This window comes from Ictidomys tridecemlineatus, chromosome 10 (assembly GCF_052094955.1).
Source record: "Ictidomys tridecemlineatus isolate mIctTri1 chromosome 10, mIctTri1.hap1, whole genome shotgun sequence".
NCBI lineage: Eukaryota > Metazoa > Chordata > Mammalia > Rodentia > Sciuridae > Ictidomys > Ictidomys tridecemlineatus.
Genome location: NC_135486.1, coordinates 106,119,502 through 106,139,616, shown reverse-complemented (window position 1 = coordinate 106,139,616; position 20,115 = coordinate 106,119,502). Strand labels below are relative to the sequence as shown.

The 20,115-nt window shown below is 47.8% G+C and overlaps 1 protein-coding gene across 6 annotated transcripts in view; it reads left to right on the top strand.

The window, feature by feature from the left end:
- Positions 1 to 10,519, top strand: part of Grid2ip (Grid2 interacting protein) — a 33,523-nt gene extending 23,004 nt beyond the window's left edge. For 3 of the 6 annotated variants that reach the window (XM_078023619.1, XM_078023616.1, XM_078023614.1), the window contains 14 exons: positions 176 to 322; positions 518 to 615; positions 824 to 941; positions 1,490 to 1,842; positions 2,264 to 2,680; positions 4,860 to 4,947; positions 5,764 to 5,841; positions 6,381 to 6,577; positions 6,885 to 7,040; positions 7,178 to 7,264; positions 7,626 to 7,755; positions 7,843 to 7,961; positions 9,709 to 9,873; positions 10,092 to 10,519. In XM_078023619.1, coding sequence (XP_077879745.1) covers positions 176 to 322; positions 518 to 615; positions 824 to 941; positions 1,490 to 1,842; positions 2,264 to 2,680; positions 4,860 to 4,947; positions 5,764 to 5,841; positions 6,381 to 6,577; positions 6,885 to 7,040; positions 7,178 to 7,264; positions 7,626 to 7,755; positions 7,843 to 7,961; positions 9,709 to 9,873; positions 10,092 to 10,163 — 2,225 coding nt within the window. In that variant the 3' untranslated portion in view covers positions 10,164 to 10,519. Of the gene's footprint in view, positions 1 to 172; positions 323 to 517; positions 616 to 823; positions 942 to 1,489; positions 1,843 to 2,263; positions 2,681 to 4,859; positions 4,948 to 5,763; positions 5,842 to 6,380; positions 6,578 to 6,884; positions 7,041 to 7,177; positions 7,265 to 7,625; positions 7,756 to 7,842; positions 7,962 to 9,708; positions 9,874 to 10,091 lie in introns of all 6 variants that reach the window. The other 3 variants (XM_078023618.1, XM_078023615.1, XM_078023613.1) reach the window with 1 other exon arrangement.
- The last annotated feature ends 9,596 nt before the right edge of the window (positions 10,520 to 20,115 follow it).

Genomic DNA, 20,115 nt, shown 5'->3' with positions numbered 1-20,115 from the left:
TTCTTTTTGAGAGTTGTCTTAGAGACCAGCAGGGAAGGTCCGTAGCCTAGAGTCAACATATAGGTGCAGAGCCCCTTGCTTATGGAGGGCCCATGTATGGGTTTTTGTGGAGGCCCCTTTCTTGTGGAGGCCAAGAAGTCAAGCTGCCCCATCTCCCCTGTGTGTCCTACAGCAGAGCCTGAGTCCTCGCTGGACCTGGAGCCCACCCCGGAGCCTACGCCAGAGCCCACACCAGAGCCCCAGCCTCGGAGCTCTGTGAGGGCCTCTTCCATGTGCCGCCGCAGCCTTCGGTCCCAGGGCCTGGAGTCCAGCCTCAGCTGTGGTAAGGCCCCAGATAGGAAGGCCCTGTTACCCTCCTGTAAAATGGGCTTGATGAGAGACGAAGTGGCAGGGACTGGAGGCAACAGGGCTGGTGGTGCCCTCCTGGATTGGTAGGGCAGGCCTGCAGGGTCTGGGCTGGGGACTGAGTCTTGGAACTCAGATGTGGTAACTAGATCCCATGGTGCCCTCCCAGCAGGTCCCAGTGACTGCCCTGAGATGCCTCTTCCTCTGATCCCAGGTGAACGCCAGGCTGGGGATGGTACATCGCTCCCTGAGACCCCCAATCCCAAGATGGTGAGACCTCCTATCTGCTTCCCAAGTAGAATCAATGAGGGGTGGAAGATGGGTGGCCCATGAAGTGGGGCCCAGGAGATCTCATGCCAAGATACTCCCTGTGGCTACTCCAGACTAGGGCACATGACCTGGGCCTGGCTTCTGAGTCCCAGCTGGGGCTATATGGGAGCAGTGAGAGTAATCTAGACTTGTCCCTTCCACTCCCTAGATGTCTGCCGTCTATGCAGAGCTTGAGTCTCGACTGAACAGCAGCTTCAAAGGGAAAATGGGGAGTGTGTCCAAATCCCGGGCCTCCCCACCAGGCCCTAGTCTGGCAGGCACAGCAGGTAGGGGCTCAGCCAGCCTCTGGTCCTGAGGGTGCGCTGGCTTCTGTCCTTCTGGCTGGCTTTCCAGGTGTCATTCCCACTTCCAGGCACACCCCTAAAGTGTGTGCAGCTAGACTGTGGGGAATCCCAAAGGCTTCCGTGCATGGGTATCATCCATCAAGGTCTAGCTTGCCTCAGCCCCTTTGTTGTCCCCAGGGTCCTCACCACAGCTATGAATTTGCAAAAACAGAGGAATGCCCCCAGAGTTATGCCCCTGGGTTAGCACTCGGCTCTTGGATAAACTATTAAGTGCATGCATTACTCTGTGAATGACCCAGCTGGGAAGATGGTTTCCCAGATGAGCTAGAGTCTGGCTGATCTGGATCCAAGCTGTGCTCTCTGTACCCAGTCTGGTCTCTGAAGCCTTAGAGGCAGGGTCACCCAGGGGCTTCCAGTACTATGCTCAGAGAGGGAAAGGGGAGTGTCCTGGACACAGAGCCAACCTTCCCCAGGGCTCCCCTCCAGCCTGTGCCTGGAACCTTGAACCTCATACTCCATCCCCCACCCAGGGCCCAGGACCCTGTCCGGAGTCTCCTGGCCCAGTGAGCGGCTCCTGCCCTCCCCCTGCTACGACCCGCTGTGCTCAGGGGGCCTGGCCTCCCCCAGCAGCTCCGAGTCCCACCCTTACGCCAGCCTGGACAGCAGCAGGGCGCCCTCCCCCCAGCCAGGCCCCGGGCCCATCCACCCTGACAGCCCCCCCAGCCCGGACCCTGCCCGCCCGCCCAGCCGCAGGAAGCTCTTCACCTTCTCCCGCCCCGTCCGGAGCCGGGACACGGACCACTTTCTGGATGTGCTGAGCGAGCAGCTGGGCCCCAGGGTCATCGTGGATGATTTCCTGACACCTGAGAATGATTATGAGGAGGTGGGCATGCAAGGGGGGAGATGAGTGTGGAGCTTGGTCAGGAAACTGCATCCCCTGGCCCCTGCAAAAAGTTTCCTGCCCTGGGAATCTGCCCCTGTTCAAAGCTATCCTCTATACCCCCAGGCTACCCCATTCCTCATCCTGGGCTACCCCCTCACAGCCTCAGGTTAAACCACAAGGCTTTTCCTTTCCTACACTGGCCCATCCTTTGCCTGAGGCTATCCCACACACCTGTCTCACATTAGCCCCTTCCTTATCCCAGGCCACACTCCCAAGCCATCCCATCTTCAGGCGACCATGAGAGGGTCCTTTCCTCATCCCCAGGCTCTCTAACCTCTTACCCCATGCTTTATCCACCTGCCCTGGTCTCTCTGGGCCTGGCCTGGCCCTCTCTTTACTTATTTCCTCCCACTCCCACCAGATGAGCTTCCATGATGACCAGGGAAGCTTTGTGACCAACGAGCGGAGCAGTGCCAGCGAGTGTCTCAGCAGCAGTGAAGAGGGCAGTTCCCTGACCTACTCTTCCATCTCTGACCACATTCCCCCGCCCCCACTCAGTCCCCCCCCACCACCACCCCTGCCTTTCCATGATCCCAAGCCCAGCTCCCGCACCTCTGATAGTACCAGGGGCCCCACTCAAGCCCTGACCAAGCCCCTTACCCAGCTTGGTCACCCAGTCCCACCCCCACCCCCACCACCCCTTCCTCCACCTGTGCCCTGTGCACCCCCCATGTTATCCCGGGGCCTGGGTCACCGGCGGAGTGAGACTAGCCACATGAGTGTCAAGCGCTTGCGGTGGGAGCAGGTGGAGAACTCGGAAGGCACTATTTGGGGGCAGGTAGGTGACCTGGGGCCCATTGGTGCCCCAATGAGGGGTGGGTGGCCTAGACAGCAGCATTGAAGACAAGATCCATCATCCTTCAGGCCCCTTCCAATATTGGTTGGAACACTCTCTGGTCCTCCCCACCTCAAGCAGAGGAAGTGTGAAGACACGGTCCAAGGACACACCTACCCTTGTTGGTCAGTGCAGATCCACATCTGGCCCAGTCCAAATCCAGTCCAGTCTGTGTCTCTAAACCACTGGGGACACTTGGAAATATCCCACACCAACTTTTGAAACCTGTCACTTTTTTTTTTTTTTAGTTGTAGACAGACACAATATCTTTATCTCATTTATTTATTTATTTATTTTTTGTATGTGGTGCTGAGGATCGAACCCGAGCCGCACGCATGCCAGGCGAGCGAGCTACTGCTTGAGCCACATCCCCAGCCCCAACATTTATTTGTTTTTACGCTTATTTGTTTTTACGCGGTGCTTAGGATAGAACCCAGGGCCTTGCATGTCGAGGCAAGCGCTCTACCAACTGAGCCAGAACCCCAGCCCGAAACCTGTAACTCTTGAGGCTGGGCTAGTTCTCTTAGGCTTTTTTTAAAAAAAAAAATCTGGTCCCAACTGCATATTAGTCGCAACCTTTCCACTTTGATGCTTGAATATTCTCCCAGTATATATTTATATTTGAATATCTTCACCAGTGGGGAACTTGCTACCTGTTGAGGTCTTCCGTCCCTCACTGGATAATGAAAAAAAAAATTAATTGTAGTTGGACACAATACCTTTATTGTATTTATTTATTTTTATGTGGTGCTGAGGCTCAAACTCAGGGCCTTGCATGTGCTAGGCAAGTGCTCTGCCACTGAGCCACAACCTCAGCCCCTCACTGGATACACATAACCATCTTTCTTTGTATTCCTCTGAATTCCTGTCTTCCCAAGATTCCCTTGCCCTGTTTTCTGTCTGGCCCTTTAAATAAGGCAGAGCAAGTATATTGTTTTATCCACAAACCAGCTAACCTGTAAGATGAACAAGATTCACTCTACACCTATTCTTTAGGTCATTCCCCTACAATGTGTTTTCTAGCTCCATAGTCCAGTGGTTAAGCCCTTGTTACAGAGCAGTCTCCAAGCTCCCAGTGGGACTTGATCAATTCAGAGGAGAGAGCATACCTCCTTTGACTTGGATACCATTCTTCTTTAAATATGGCCTGGGGTCCCTCCTGCTTCTGGGCCTGCCCCATCACAGTGGTCTTGCCCAACCTCATCCTCAACATCAGTCTCTTCATCTTCTTGGGACCAACAACATGCCCTCACATGTAACCACGCTGTTCAGGTTACACTTGTAACCACGCTGTTCAGGTTACGCTTGTCATTGTTCCTCTTGGCCATGTCCTGGGTCTCGGTTCTTTTTCCTGCCTTCCCATCCTAGATGGTATCAGCCCATATCTCCAAGAAATCTTTCCATGTTGCTAATAAAAAGATTTTCAGCAGGACACCTACTGGGTCCCCTGCAGACCTAGTCCTACAAGCATTAGGTGAGTCCTTGAGATTTGCTCCATAGTATAGTCCTTCCACTGGTTATCAAAGCTGGAAAACCCTGTGTGACAGGTCACCCATGCGGCCAAGTCCAATTCCATGCTAATTGTCCCTGACATGTGGCCATATTCTGAGACTGCTCTCCCTTTGGGATCTCTCCATGGGCAACCACTCCATCCTCACTCCCTGTCCAAGCCCCAGAGGGTCCCCTCCTTCTTAGATCATCTCAGCCACCTGCCCAGCTTCCAGCCGGTGGCCTTTACTGCTTAGGTTCCCCCAGCCCCAGCTCTGTCTGCCCAGGATGGCTCTGGAGTGAACTCACTCCCTGCAAAGGAGACTTCAGAGCAAAGCCAGGCCCTTCAGCCCCCCTATTTTTGTCTCCAGCTCCATCACAGCTTCTTTACATCCCCTGCTCCAGCCCAGCTTCAGCATGGATGGGGTCCCAAGAATGGCTGTATTATTAACTACAAGGGGAGACAGCTCCTCACCTGAGAACTTGGATGATTTAGTTTTTTCTGTACTATTCTCCTGTTTTGGACTTCATCCCTCAAGCCCAGGACAGCCCTCAGAGTGGACAGCTGGAGAGGGCAGTCCAGTCCAGCTGTTGCTGTTCCTCCTCCTCTGAACCTCCCCTTACTCCCTCACAGCTCGGGGAGGACTCTGACTACGATAAACTGAGTGACATGGTGAAATACCTAGACCTGGAACTTCATTTCGGCACCCAGAAACCTACTAGTGAGTGGCCTGGTGGTCCTGGGGGAAGTTCAGAGGGCATCGCAACCTGCTACCTTTTGTGGCTTCCTTAGGTTCAGAGTCCCCAAAGCCTGCCCTAACTGCTATTTGGCTAACATATCTTCAAACCTTCAAGCCCCGTTAGTTTTTCCCATCTCAAAGTGGAGATAACAATAAAAGCTGGCATTTATTGTGTGCTGACCAAATGTCAGGTAATCTCACTTCTACATTAATCCCTTGACAACTCTGCAAGGTAGACACTAGGATCACCTCCCCTTCCTAAAGAGGAAGATCTGAGAGGCTAGGTAATTTGGTCAAAGCCATACAGGCAGAATAGGGTAAACAGAAAGCATCTACAAACATCTCTTTCTCCTTCTCCCCTCATCCCTTTATGGGTGTCACTCTATTGTATTTGGGTGGGACTCCAAGAAGCCCTGTGTGTGGTCACAGGATGGAAGAGAAAGACTGACTTGTACATTCAGGAATCATCTGAAAGTTCCAGAGGTCGTTTGTTTTCATTATCCTGCTAGCTGGGTCCAGAGGGCTCAAGGGAGAGAGGGCATTTGGGAAGGTGACAGTGAGGGGATAAACACACCTTGCACACTAAATGCATTCAGATCTGCAATGGGAGACTGAGGTATGAGGGCAATACGGACATCTGGCACTGAGCCAGTCAAGGTGGTGCTTGGGAGGAGGGAGGCCCTGGGCAGTTGGGTGTGGCTGCCTCTCCCCTAGGCCCTGTTTATGCAGCCCCAGCCTAGGACCCCACCCCACCCTGCATCTCCTCCTCTCCATTAAACTGTACAATTTATCTTCCAGAGCCAGTGCCTGGGCCTGAGCCCTTCCGAAAGAAGGAGGTGGTGGAGATCCTGTCTCACAAGAAGGCCTACAACACCTGTGAGAGGCCAGAGAATCCCAAGGATTCTTGGGGCTGTTGGTGGCCCTTTCTCTGGGCCATAGACTCTTGGACCCTGCCGGAGGGATAACAGGAATTATCTATGGGGGCCAAGACACCTGTCGCCAGGCCGACTGAAGGCCCCCCTCCTAGGCCCTATACCTGGGGGGGGGGGAATTCCACCTGATCGCTGGTGCCAACCTTGGCTTCATCCTGTATTGGCCCTACCCTCTGCAATAGGCTCCCAGTTCTAGTCCCGCTTCCAGCCACATCCTCCACTCTGCCGCTGGCAGACCCTTGCTTAGCTCCTGGCCCCACCCCCGCGGGCCCCACCTAGGGTCTTGGTCCTTCTCCTTGAAGATCCCGCCCTAACCCTTCAATCAGCCTGACTTCTGGGACCGCCCCCGCGCACCTGCTTCTGCGCCTATTGTAGGTCCCGCCCCCCTGTTCTTGTCCCTGCCCCCAGTAGCCAAGACCCCTCTCGGAGCCCCGCCCCTCCCCTGGCCACGCCCCCGGCTCACCCTTGCGGTCCTGCCCACAGCCATTCTCTTAGCACACCTGAAGCTGAGTCCCGCGGAACTGCGGCAGGTGCTCATGAGCATGGAGCCCCGGCGCTTGGAGCCCGCGCATCTGGCGCAGCTGCTGCTGTTCGCGCCCGATGCCGACGAGGAGCAGCGCTACCAGGCCTTCCGTGAGGCGCCCGGTCGCCTCAGCGAGCCGGATCAATTCGTTCTTCAGGTGCCTCGGCCGCGACCTCCGCCCCTGTGGCCAAGGCCTCCTGGGTCAAGGCTCCCCTTTGTGACTGGGGACTGTTCTGTCCCGCGCCCCTTGGGTTCCGCCGCCGTGCTCAGACCAGTTTAACACCTTTAATGGCCAGTGCCCAACCAGGGCCAAGGTAGATGGGATAAGAATGTCCCCTAGGGGTCATGCTTACTTTTCTTAAGGGTATAGCCGGCCCAGGCAGCCAGCCCCCAATCCAGGTCGCTGTCGGGCCGTGGGTCCCCCTGGAAAGCGAAGGGTGAGTCCCTCCCTGAATTTATGGCAGATGCTGTCGGTTCCCGAATATAAAACCCGCCTGCGCAGCCTCCACTTCCAGGCCACCCTACAGGAGAAGACAGAGGAGATCCGAGGCAGCCTCGAATGCTTACGACAGGCTTCCCTTGAGCTTAAAAACAGCCGGAAACTCGCCAAGATCTTGGAGGTCAGGATGCATCGTCACCCAACCAGCTACTGTGCTCCCTGTAGATGCCATCCTTGGAGACCCATCCTGACTCCTGGGCCTCGGGGTGGGTGGGTGGTGAGGGGAGCACCACAATCTACCCATCTTCCTCCCTACAGTTTGTTTTGGCCATGGGCAACTATCTCAACGATGGACAGCCCAAAACCAACAAGACCACGGGCTTCAAGATCAACTTTCTGACAGAGGTGAGAGCCAGTCAGCAGTAATTTGACTAGCTCTCTCTACCCTCCAGGCTCCCTGGCCAAACCTAACACAAGTTGTGACAGAGGGGAGGAGAAAAACAGCATGACCCAGGAGGGCCATTCCCCCACCCCAGGGGAAATGCTGGCTGCACAGAAGCCAGAATGTGACTGCAGCAGAGGTTGAGGTTAGGGGTGGGGAAGGTGCCAAGCCTCCGAAACTGGAAAAGAGGAGAGGGTGAGGTGAGTCAGAAAGAGACTATCAAAGACCAAGAAGTGGTGCCATAGTCCAGGAGAAGCTTGGGGCCATGTGACCAGAAATGTGGTGTGGTCTTTGAGAAGGATGTTTGTTGGGGATCACTTGCAGCTGAACTCCACCAAGACAGTGGATGGGAAGTCTACCTTCCTGCACATCCTTGCCAAATCGCTGAGCCAGCACTTCCCTGAACTCCTGGGCTTTGCTCAGGACCTGCCCACCGTGCCCCTGGCTGCCAAAGGTAGGCTGGGTAGATAGGTGGGGAATCAGAGACATGCTGTCCTGGACTATAAATGTGACCCCATGAGCCTTCTGTTCATTCCTGCAGTGAACCAACGGGCCCTGACTGGCGACCTGGCTGACCTCCATGGCACCATCAGTGAGATTCAGGCTGCCTGCCAGACCATGTCCCCCTCCAGTGAGGACAGGTTTGCTGTGGTCATGGCGGTATCCTCTGAGCAGCCTGTACCAGCACCATGCTGGGCCATGGGGTGGCTGGGTAGAGCCAGCAGTGGCTCCAGTGGCCACTGCAGATCCCACCAGAGATTCTGGGCTCAGGTTGTTGTGCATCCAGGGATCCTGGAAGAGGTTTCATCCTGGATCATGTAGAATCCAAGTACTCATGCCAAATCTGAGTAACTGAGGCCAGAACTCTGTAGGTTGTCCCATAGCTGTTGCTTTCCCCTTTGTTTCTCTGTAGGCAGTGGAAACCAGATATAAGTCACAAGATAGAAGGGGAGGCTTTTCAGGAAAGGGGAACATTTTCGCTAAACCCTCCAACCGAGCCTGGCCAGCAGGGAGGACTGGGGGAATGGCATGTGACTCTTTTCCCTGTCCATCTCTATGGCCCCAAGACCCCTTGGCAGAAAAAACAAGGTTTTCCTTGCTGAGGCTCGTCAAGAAAGAAGGCTCTGGGGGCTGTGCCTATAGCTGAGGCATTTGGCCCTCACCTCGAAAGCACCAGCCATCTGTCCCTGACTCCAGCACATAGCTTGCTGGGGGTGTGTCCAGGTAGGATTTTTTTTTCCCCCTGATGCTAGAGATCAAACCCGGAGCTTCACACATGCTAGGTGCGCATTCTATCATTAAGCTTCCTCCCCAGCTCAAGGTAGGAGTTTGATACCGATCCCCTCTTCCCTCTCAGGCAAATACTGTGGTTTGTGTAAGATGCTTCTCATTCCCATACTCTTTCACCCATGTAACACCCAGATTTTTGCAGCTATGGAAACCAACGTAATTCAGGTAGAGATCAGTCCACTTCATATCACTCAATCCAGGAGTGTCCTCTCTGCTTCCATGGGTTTAGAGGTCTTCAGAGAGAGAATGGGTGGTCATTCAAGGGCAGCCTCTTTAGAGGGACTTTAGCCCTAGGCATTAGACAGGCTTAGGCTCAAATCCTGACTCAGTTAGTCGCTGTGTGACTTTAGGCAAGCCACTTACTTTTCTGGGCCTACTTTACTCCTTTTTAAGGAGAGGTAAGAAGTGGACCATGTGGTCAATTATCTGGTTATGATGCAGATGGGTTTTGACCCTGGTTCTGACACTATCTCTGGCTCAAGCATAGAGCTTATTGTATGATCTTGGGCTAGTTTCTAAAGTTCTTTGTACTTTAACGTCTTCACCTATAAAATAGTAATAATGTACTTCATAGAGGTATTATGATGATTAAACAAGAATGTGTAGAGGGCTTAAAACAAAGCTTGGCACAGCTTAAATGCTAGAAAGTGGTAGCAATTGAGCTGCTAAATCTTTTTCAAGAACACAGTTGCTATCCTAAGCACTTGAGGTATATGTAGGGCACAGGCCTGCATTACCACAGGGAATGAACCTGTGAATGGTTTCACATAGTGCCAAATACTATAGAAAAAAGTGTAAGGCTTAGACAGTGAAAGAAGGAGCCACTATAAATGGATGGTTGGGGCAGAAGCCTTCCTCTAGGCAGAGCTCTAGGGAAGAAGGGCTAAGGCTCTCTCCAAGAAGGACTAAGGCTTGGGAGTTGTGGCAGTTTCCAAGAATAGCTTAATAGTCAGTGACCAGAACAGGGCACATTCCCTGCCAATACAGGGCCTATCCCTCCAAAGGTCTCAGGCAGAGAGGGAGTGGGGCAGCTAGGATGATGTCTGGGGTCACTGCCCAGCAAGGTAAATGGGAGGGCACCAGAGGGTTGGCTGTTTCCTTAATGAAGGCCCCTTAGTCCTTCCTGGAGACTGCCCAGCCTGCACTTCGGGCACTGGATGGGCTGCAGCGAGAGGCCATGGAGGAACTGAGCAAGGCGCTGGCCTTCTTTGGGGAGGATTCCAAAGCAACCACCTCCGAGGCCTTCTTCGGCATTTTTGCGGAATTCATGAGCAAGTTTGAGGTGAGCCAAAGTGGCTAAAGGGTCCCTTAGGGGAGGTTGGGGCCAGAGGTCATCTAGGGGCATCCTCCTTGAAGCCTTACTGAAAAAGGGTTCCAGGGAATGATATGCCCCACTCCTGGACAAGAGCAAGCCACAACCTCAGCCTTGGTGGTATGGGTTGGTAAAAGGAAGAGGAAGGCATGGGATCACTGACCACCCCTTGTTCTCCTGTCTCCCAGCGAGCACTCAGCGACTTGCAGGCCGGGGAGGGCCCACGCAGCTCTGGGATGGCTTCACCTCTGGCCTGGTGACAGCAGCCACACCTCATTCTCTGTGGCCTGAGCACTGAAAAGGACACCAGAGGCTTCACCCCAGAGGGCAGGCAGCCTGCATGCCACCGAGGTTCAGGCTGGTGAATGCACAGCGTGGCTGCCTGAGGGAAGGGCCTGGACATGCCCGCGTCTCCAGCTACCTCAGCCGCAGACCATAGAACAGTCCGGGCCTCCCTGCCTGCTGTGTCCCGCTGCAGGCCAGCTGGGACTCTCAGGGCAGGGGGGACAGGCAGGGTGGCCTGGCCTCGTCCCGTGCTTCATGGGCTTCTTGTGGTCACCCCACCTCCCCACATCCCTTCCCGGCCTGTTGAATAGAATAAAGTACTTCTGTGAGACCCTGGGACATCAGCCTGCAGGTGGATTGTGAAGTGGTCACCAACCTGGGGCAGTGTCTGGGGCTGTGAGGAGTGCGCCAGCTCGCAGGAGACTGTGAACCTCTTCCTAAGCCTGCTCGAATGGGTCCTGGAGAGGAGACAGGTGACCTGGAGCACATCCACGCCAGCATCAGAAGGCAGCTTGCTCTGGGATGCCAAGGCCCCTCAGAGGAAGGCAGGTTGGCAGGCAGGATGAAGAGCCCAAAGCACCTAGGCCCTGGAGACACAGGGCAAGACCAGGTCTAGGAAGTTGGAAGGAGATGACCAGAGCAGAGAAGCCAGGGAGATACAGGGAAGGCTTGGAAGAGGAAGACCTGCTATGTTAGACTGCAGAATTGAGGTTTGAAATCAGTGGATAAACTCAAGACCACTGCAGAGGTGGCCAGATTCTTAGCAGGGAGGTTGGGAGTGGGCTGGGAATCTTCAGAGTCAGGGAAGAGAGTACAGGGAGAGGTTAAAGTGGTCGGTGAGCGGGATTTGGTGGCTGATTGCCACATTTCTCACTGGGATGGGTGCTGATGTTCCCTGGGAACAGGTCATGTGAATCAGGTTTGGGAGCAGATGACCCAATCTGAGACATGTGTGGGATCCAGGAGGCCACGTTATATATGTCTGGGGAGAGAGAAGGGGGTTACCTGGATGCCTGGAGCAGGTGGAGCTGTGAGCAGGGAAGGAGATCAACTAGTTTTCCATGCTGATTGGTAGATCCCTGCGACAGGCAACTTTGCCTGTTCCCTCTTCTGTGACTGGTTCTTCCAGAGAAGTCTGAAATGGGCTTTCAACCTATGGCTTGGAATTTTTTTTCTTACACTACAGCAAATGGTTAATGCTACTCATGGGCAGAATTTGGGGACCCATTTGGTTCTTCCCAGTCTTCCATAACTTTCCTCTTTAAGGCCCATTTACATTCCTTCTTTGTTCCCACTCACCACCATCATATAAAAATGTCTAAACCAAAACGTGTACTTCAAGCAAGAATCTGGATAGTGGGGTACACTTATCCCCAGCAGCTCAAGCTGAATAGATTCCACAAATTCCCAGTGCTTGTGTCTCTGGGAAACATGTCAGGTCAGTTAAAGTCCCTGCGTGTGATGTGTAGAGATTATAGTCTGGAACTCCAGACCAAACTAGCTTCTCTAGTAGTTTCCTGAAAGTTTGAAACAGGTACTTACTCCAGAAGATCCAGCCCCTGGATTGCATGGTTTGGCAAACCAACCACTAGTTAGATTTCCCCTGACATGCCTTGTATCTCTTACCTGTTTGCCTCAACAATGCTGTGTAACAAACTGTCCCCAAACTCTGTGGTTTAAAATGACAACCACTTACTGCTCAAGAGTGCATGGGGTCACTGGAAGTTCTGATCTGAGCTGGGCTCTGTGATGCTCTCATTCATCTGTGGTCAGTGTGAGTCAGTTAAGCAGCTTTGCTAATCATGCAGGGCTATCTCCCGTGTCTGGGGTGTTGGCTGAAAAACCTGGGACAATCTCATGTGGTCTCTCATCCTGCTCCCAAATAGCCAGGATCATTTACAAGAGGGAGGCAGGGGAACAAAAGAACAAAGAAGCAAAGGCACAAAGGATCTCTCAAGGTTTAGGTTCAGATATAGCACAATATCTTTTCCATCACATTCTGTTATCAATTCCAATGACAAGGGAAGCACAAATTTTAGGAAATGGGCTCCAGTTTTTTTCCCAGCGCTGGGGATGGTCAGGTGGACCATTTTTGCAATCAATCTACTATATGGCCTTTCAGCTGGACACTGGTGCAGATCCCATCCTCCTTAAAGCTCCAAATGGTCCTGATCCTGCCTGGACCCAGCACTGCTTGGTTTTCCATCCCAAGTGTCTCCAGATGGCATGCTTCCCTCACCTGGTCCTGACTCCTCTGCTGATTATCAGTCCAGTGGGCAGTAGTGGGTTGAGCCTGCCTAGCAAACAATCTCACCCTTCTGCTGAGAAAAGTTTCATTTTTCCTTTGGGAAATGATCCCTCCCCTACTCCCAGGCCTTGGAGTTGTGCTGATTGGAAATGAATGGTCTCGTGTCTGGTTGGGCAGCTCGGAGTCAATCTAAGAGTTGAGCTGAAACTGTCTGAAAAGGAAGACTTCCTTTCCTCTGGAACTGTTGGAGCACTGAGGGTGGAAACCTGGAGAGAGTCATCTGGGTGTAAAGCCGAAAGAGGAGAAGATCATCATGTACATCTCTGTCCCTGGATCCCAATGTGTCTGAAGTAGATTTCTGGACTTGTCAGTTTCCAAGTCATCAAGTCCCCCTCCATTTTTAAATGTTCAAATTATATTTTAATTTCTTGGTTTAGAGCTGGTTTGAATGGGTTTCAGTCACTTGCAATCCTAAGAGGGTTGACTAACATATCTATCAATGGATGTTTTAGAATATGGTGTTTTGTTTTCAATTTTATTTTTTACACAAACAGAGAACAACTTTTCATTTTTCAGTTTGTACATGATGGAGCATCACACCATTTGTGCAATCATATCTGTACATAGGATAATAATGTCTTTCATTCTACCATCTCTGCCAATCCAAAGTTCCTCCATTATTCCCTTCCCTGCCCCCCCCCCATTATGGATCAACATCAGAGTAGAGTATTTTTAACATGCTCAGTGAGCTCTCTTCATGCATAAATGCATTTGCTTTTTTTTTTTTTTTTTGGTATAGGGACTGAAGTCAGGGGATTGAATGTTTACTACTGAGCCACATCCTCAGTCCTTTTTATTTTTTTTATTTTGAGACAGGGTCTCACTAATTTGTTCAGGGCCTCACTAAGTTGCTGAGGCTGGCTTCAAACTTGCAATATCTTCCTGCCTCCGCCTCCCAAGTCACCGGGATTATAAGCATGCACCGCTGCACCCAACTGTCGATACTTTCTGACTTGTGCCAAGCACAATGCTGGGTGCAGCAGACATCTTATGGGTCAGCCTCTCTGAGTTTAGTTTCCTATATTTTATCATGGTTCTACTCCAGAGTCAGTACATAGTCCTACATGAGAACCAGTACATGTCCCTTCCCTGCAATTCATTAACAAATGACAAGGTGTGGATGCAAACAATTAATGCCCCAGGAAGATCTCTGAATAATATAACATAACAAAACAACATAGCCTAATTATGCACCATCTTTCCAAGTAGTAGTATCAGTTGACGTTACTAGGTAGTATGCTCAAAGTTTTGACATAATATGGAAAGTCAAAACTCCAAATGCCATAATCCCAAATATTGCCCAAAATATTTTAAAAATCCCCAAAACATAATTATGGAAAAATATTTTTGTCTGGTACTGGGTTTTATCCCAGGGTCTTAGGCAAGCACTCCACCATCGAGCTATATCTCCAGCCATGAAAAAAAATATTTTTAAAGAATTCTTTTAATGCTGGGTACAGTGACTTGGGAGGCTGAGGCAGGAGAATCACAAGTTTAAGGTCAGCCTTGGCAACTTAGTGAGATCCTCAGCAACTTAGCCAGATACTGTCTCAAAAAAATAAAAATAAAAATAAAAAGGACTGGTGAAACAGTGGTAAAGTGTCCCTGGGTTCAATCCCTGGTACCAAAAGAAAAAAAAATATTTTAAAGATACTAATTTATATTTTAAATGGATTTACTTGAAAAGAATAAACAGAATACTTTATAGACCACTCCAATAGACTTTAATAATATACTTTCTTTAAAAATAATTTTTAATTGTAGATGGACACCATACCTTTATTTTATTTATTTTTATGTGGTGCTGAGGATCGAACCCAGTGCCTCATATGCATGCAAGAACTTTACCATTGAGCTACAACCCCAGCCCAATAACATACATATTTTTACAAGCATAAACACTTAGGTTCATCATAAGATTCACACATGTATATAATGGTTATGAAGAGACAAATGTATTCATAAAAATATGTCAAAAAGCAAATGTATTAACACATATCACTATGATTTCTAATTGCATCCATCCAGCTTTATATCTGCAGTCATTGGAAATACCATGACAATATCTTTTGATGAGATCCATCAAAAACTGCAATGGGGGGCTGGGGTTGTGGCTCAGTGGTAGAGCACTCACCTAGCACATGTGAGGCACTGGGTTTGATCCTCAGCACCACATAAAAATAAATTTTAAAAAATAAAGATATTGTGCCCAACTACAACTAAAAAATAAATAAATATTTTTTAAAAAACTGCATTGGGTTACTACCATGTATGCAGTGATCCAAAGAGCTGAGATCTTAATTTTATCTTTCACAAATGCATATGTACAGAAAGGATATCTCTTTATTTATTGAGGAAGTTTCACCATTTTCATGTACATGAACAATGCTTAACAAAGTCAACATTGTGATAACACATTTCCACAGAATCAAATTTGAAAAAAATGCATTAAATGGATTAGAATTATTTATATAACTCACCAGTCATGGTGGCACACCCTGTAATTCCAGCAACTCTGGAGATTAAGGAAGGAGGATTATAAATTTGAGGCCAGCCTGAGCAATTTAGAGAGACTCTGTCTGAAATGAAGAATAAAAAGTCCCGCATGTTAAGTGTTAAAGTGGTTGCCTCCTATACGTGAAGCCCTGAGTTTAATCCCCAGTACTGAAAAAAAAAAAGAAAAGGAAAAAAATTATTTACATAACTCATATTTCTAGTACTAGGGAAGTGAAGATGAAATACATAGCCTTAGTGACTTGTAAAAAATAATGTTGACAATTTAAAAAAACTAAAAAAGTAATAAATCAGGTGTAGTGGTGCACACCTAGTATCCCAGCTACATAGGAGGCTAAGGAAGGAGGATCAAAAATTCAAGGCCAGCCTGGGCAGCACAGAGAGACCCTGCCTCAAAACCAAAAACCAGGCTGGGGTTGTAGCTCAGCAGTAGAGCGTTTGCCTGGCATATGTGAGGCACTAGATTCAATTCTTAGCACCACATAAAAATAAATAAATAAAATAAAGTTAGTGTGTCTAGCTACGACTAAAAAAATATTTTAAAAAACCCAAACCAATCAAACAAACAACAACAAATTAAAAATATTAAAGAAAACGAAGAAAATTCAATATACCAAAAAAGTGTATTACAAGTACAAGTTATGGACAATTGTACGGATGTAGTCCCTAAGAGCTAGCCAGTTTTTAAGATCATTAACTATATTTTGAAGTCTTGTATTGTAATGAACAGATGTTTTTTTCTTTTAGGGAATGGTTCTCCTTGGAGAATACATTCATATTGTTCATATTATTTTTGTAGGTGACACTGTTCTTGAATTTTTCTATGATTCAATATACACTGACATAAGCATACCTTATGAAAACTTTCTATCTTTTGAAACCAGGGATAGTGGCACATGTCTGTAAATCCCAGCAACTCAGAGTCTCAGGCAGGAGGATTGCCAGTTCAAGGTCAGCCTCAGCAACATAGTAAGACCCTGTTCTAAAATAAAAAAGGGCTTGGGGTAGAGCTCAGTGATAGAGCACCTCTGGGCTCAATCCCAGTACTGCCCACCTCCAGTTTTTCCTCCATCTTCACTGCCATGTTTCTATGTTGTTTTTGGTATGTGGAAAGTCCATTCTGCATGTACACACATATAGACCACAGATTTGGCAGAAACAATACTAATGATGGAACAGCACCACTGTCGCATAAGTATCTTATTCTTGGTCACACCTACAGCCCAGTTGTACCAAGGCAGTGGGTAGATTTCAGAAAAGCCAAAGAAAGTACCCGGATATAGCATGCAAGACATATGATTTATCAGGGAAGGCTTACAAGAGATCAGCAACTGCTTCAGGAAGAGTTCATTGCTGATAAGCTGAACAAATAGGACCTCTGTTCCTCAAAGTGTTAAGCAGTGCCTTCTCTCCTTCACAGAGCTTTTCTATTCTGATGGTGGCTGGCTGAACAAATAACATGTATCCTTTTCATGGTGCCCTCAGTTCTGTGCCAGTCCCACTGAGAGAGGGTTATGTTAGGCTGCAGAAGCAGTGACATCACCGGCATCAGCTTGCTTAGTTTGCTTGTAGGACCAACATCCAAGGAGCAACGGTTCTGGTATACCATGCAAGAAAGTAGTTTTCTACTGGTAACACTAACTTGTCCCAGCTCTTACTATGTAAAAGAAAAGGTCTTCAAAAGAATATGTTTGGATATCTAGCCCAGGCTTTATCTCACTGTTCCCTTAACTTGGCTAGGTTTTTGGAAACAGAATGGAGTATTCAGGGACATGATGTTTTACTGTCTCCCTTTCATTAGGGATGATATATATCCTACCATGCACATAGTTATTTTTTGAACCAGTTAGTAACTTCACTGGCTACTTCTGAACAATGCAGCTTAAATTCATTAAAAGTTCCTGGAATTGGGGCTGGGGTTGTAGCTCAGTGGCAGAGTGCTTGTCTCTCATGTATGAGGTACTGGGTTCGATCCTCAGGACCACATAAAAATAAATAAATAAAATAAAGGTAGTGTGTCCATCTTCAACTGAAAAAAAATTTTAAATACAGTCAGTTCCTGGAATTTCATCAGCTGGAAGGAATACCAATTCAAACTATTGACAAAATTGAAGTTTTCATTGTTGCTCCGTGCACTGTCAATCCACTCGTTGGGAGCTGCCCTGGATGCAGACACCTTAAGTCCTGGTAATGCAAGGGGTCTTGAACAATTACTGCATTCAGTCTGGCACGGTTAGTGCCAGGTCACAGTAACTTGGGCGTTACCCCAGCTCTGATAACAAGGTGTGGCTCCAGGAGTAGGCGTCACCTGCTGGGGTTGAGTTACACTCACCTATTCCTTTGTAATCCTATCTTTTTGCCCTTACTGGGATAGAATGTTCTATGGAAACCGCCCCCCAACTTGTGTGTCCCCTATATAAGAATAAAGAATTCCAGTGGCTCTCCTTCTTTCCATGGACACTTAAGGTCAGAGAGCTGTCTCAGATTCTGAAAAGGTTTCTGTGTGTTTGTCGTTTTCTTAAACGATTGGAATAGTCAGATTTTGTGAACCCAGCATTAGGTCACCAGCTAGGATAGATGGCAATATCCACTCATCAGATTTTCTGCAAAATTTAAGGGACTGAATGGAAAAAAAAACACTTACTGGTTACATCTTGAAATTCACTTGTGGATTCCACTTAATTACAAAGCTATCATCATGGTTTGGGTATCTGACTGAAATCCCTTTTCTTCTGCAAAACCCACCATCTTATAAACCAAATAAATGTTTACAAATTGCTTTGCAGTTTCCTGTCATTAATTCATAAGCATGTGGCTAAGTTCTAGAATTTTTTCAGGGACATGAGGTTTTACTGTCCCCCTTTCATTAGGGATGATACATCATCATGCACATAATTATTTTTTTGAACCAGTTAGTATCATCACTGGCTACTTCTGAGCAATGCAGCTTAAATTCATTAAGAGTTCCTGGAATCGGGGCTGGGGTTGTAGCTCAGTGGCAGAGCGCTTGTCTTGCACATATGAGATACTGGGTTTGATCCTCAGCACCATATAAAAATAAATACACAGTAAAAAGCACACAGTGGGACAATTCTGAAAGCACCATATATTACTCAAAGTGAAGCTTGTGATGGTTTTTTTATGTGGTAATACAAATCTTTCTTCTTTGATAGTCAAATCCCTTACCAAGAATAGTTTACCATTTAATGCATTTTGTGTCAAATCCCTTACCAAGAATAGTTTACCATTTAATGCATTTTGTAACCTCTGTATCAGCAAGTGTCTTTGGTTCAGAAGTTTGCTGAGTATGTAGAATTATTTTCATTTTCTGATAAAGGGTATTTTTGAAAGCAAGCATAATGCTATGTGGAGGGGCAGAAGTAGTACATGATTGAATAATTTGACAATTATCCTGCATACAAACAAAATCACACTAATCCCTTCCCTATAATTCAATTCTTTCTTCCTTTCCCTCTCTCTCTCTCGATCTCTTTTTTTTTGTTTCAGTACTGGCGATCAGATCCAGGGGTGCCTTACCATTGATTTATATCCCCAGTCCTTTAATTTTTTTTTCTCTTTGGTACTGGGGATTGAACTGAGTCACATCCCTAGCACCCTTTTTTAATCTTAATATCTTATTTTGAGTCTCACTAAGTCCTCAAGGACTCATTAAGTTGCTGGTGTCTCAAACTTGCAATCCTCATGCCTCAGCCTCCCAAGTTGCTGTGATTACAGGTATGTGTCACCATACCTGGCTTAATTTTTTTAAATTTTGAGGCAGGGTCTCACTAAGTTGCTGAGGGGCTTGCTAAATTGCTGAGTCTAACCTTGAAATTGCAATCCTCCTACCTCAGCCTCCTGAGTCACTGGATTACAGGCATGGACCACTGCACCCAGTTTTCTATCCCTCTTTATATAGTCCTTTCTTTCAGGAAATTGGGGTTTTCAGGATTTCCAACTTCAAGAATTTGGAATTTGAAATGTTAATTGTTCAGGATTGTGATTTTCAGGATTTTGATCTTTAGAGAATTTTAGACTTTAGGGATTCTGATTTTTCAGAAATTTAACATTCCAGAATATGTGTTTTGATATTTTGATTAGCATGAGGACACACAATCTATTTTTTTTTTTTAGTACCTAGGATTGAACCCAGGGGTCCTTAACCATTGAGCCACATCCCTGATCCTTTTTCATATTTTATTTAGAGTTAGGATCTCACGGAGCTGCATAGGGCCTTGCTAAGTTGCTGAGGCTGGCTTTGAACTCACATCGTCCTGCTTCAGCCTCCTGAGCTGCTGGGAGTGCACCAGCACACCTGGTCTATTTTTCTTTTTATGGTAATTCAGTAAAATAGAATGACTGTGTTTCCTTATGTAGAGGTACCAATCCTAGTACAATTTATCCTGCATGTCTTTGGATAAAGTTGCATTTTTTTTTTGCATCACCCCTGTATTAGTTATTTGTGACTGGATAAATTACTCTAAAATTTACCACCTTAAAACAATACATTTTCACCAGGCACAGTTGTGCGTACTCGTGATCTCATTGACTGTGAAGGTTGAGGCAGAAAAATTCCAAGTTCAAAGCCACTCCCAGCAATTTAGCCAGACCATTTCTCAAAAAATAAAAAGAGTTGGGGATGTAACTCAGTGGTAGAGTTCTCCTGGGTTCAATTCCCAGTACAAGAGGTGGGAAGCATTTTCATTATCTCAAAGTTTCTGAAAGCCAGGGATCTGGGAGCAGCTCATCTGGGTGCCTTCATGGAAATCTATGAAGGTGAGTAAATAAAAACCTAAAAATGTTAAGATTTCCCTGGTGCCAAAAGAGAAAGAAGTATATAAGTCACTTTCAAAGCTAAATAAACCCCTTGCCAGTTTTGCACCTTAGACATGTCTTTCCTGGAGGCCTCTTTGAAATATAAATAATGAGGAAGAGAATGGTGCTCTGTCTCTCTGGTTGTGGAAATTTAGCCTAGATGCCTGGCTCCAAGTTACGATTTCCTCATGCTTGTCAAAAAGACATAGGGACTGGGGATATTCCTCAATGATGGAACACTTCCTTAGCATGCTTGTGACCCTGGTTTTGAATCCCAACACTGAAAAAAA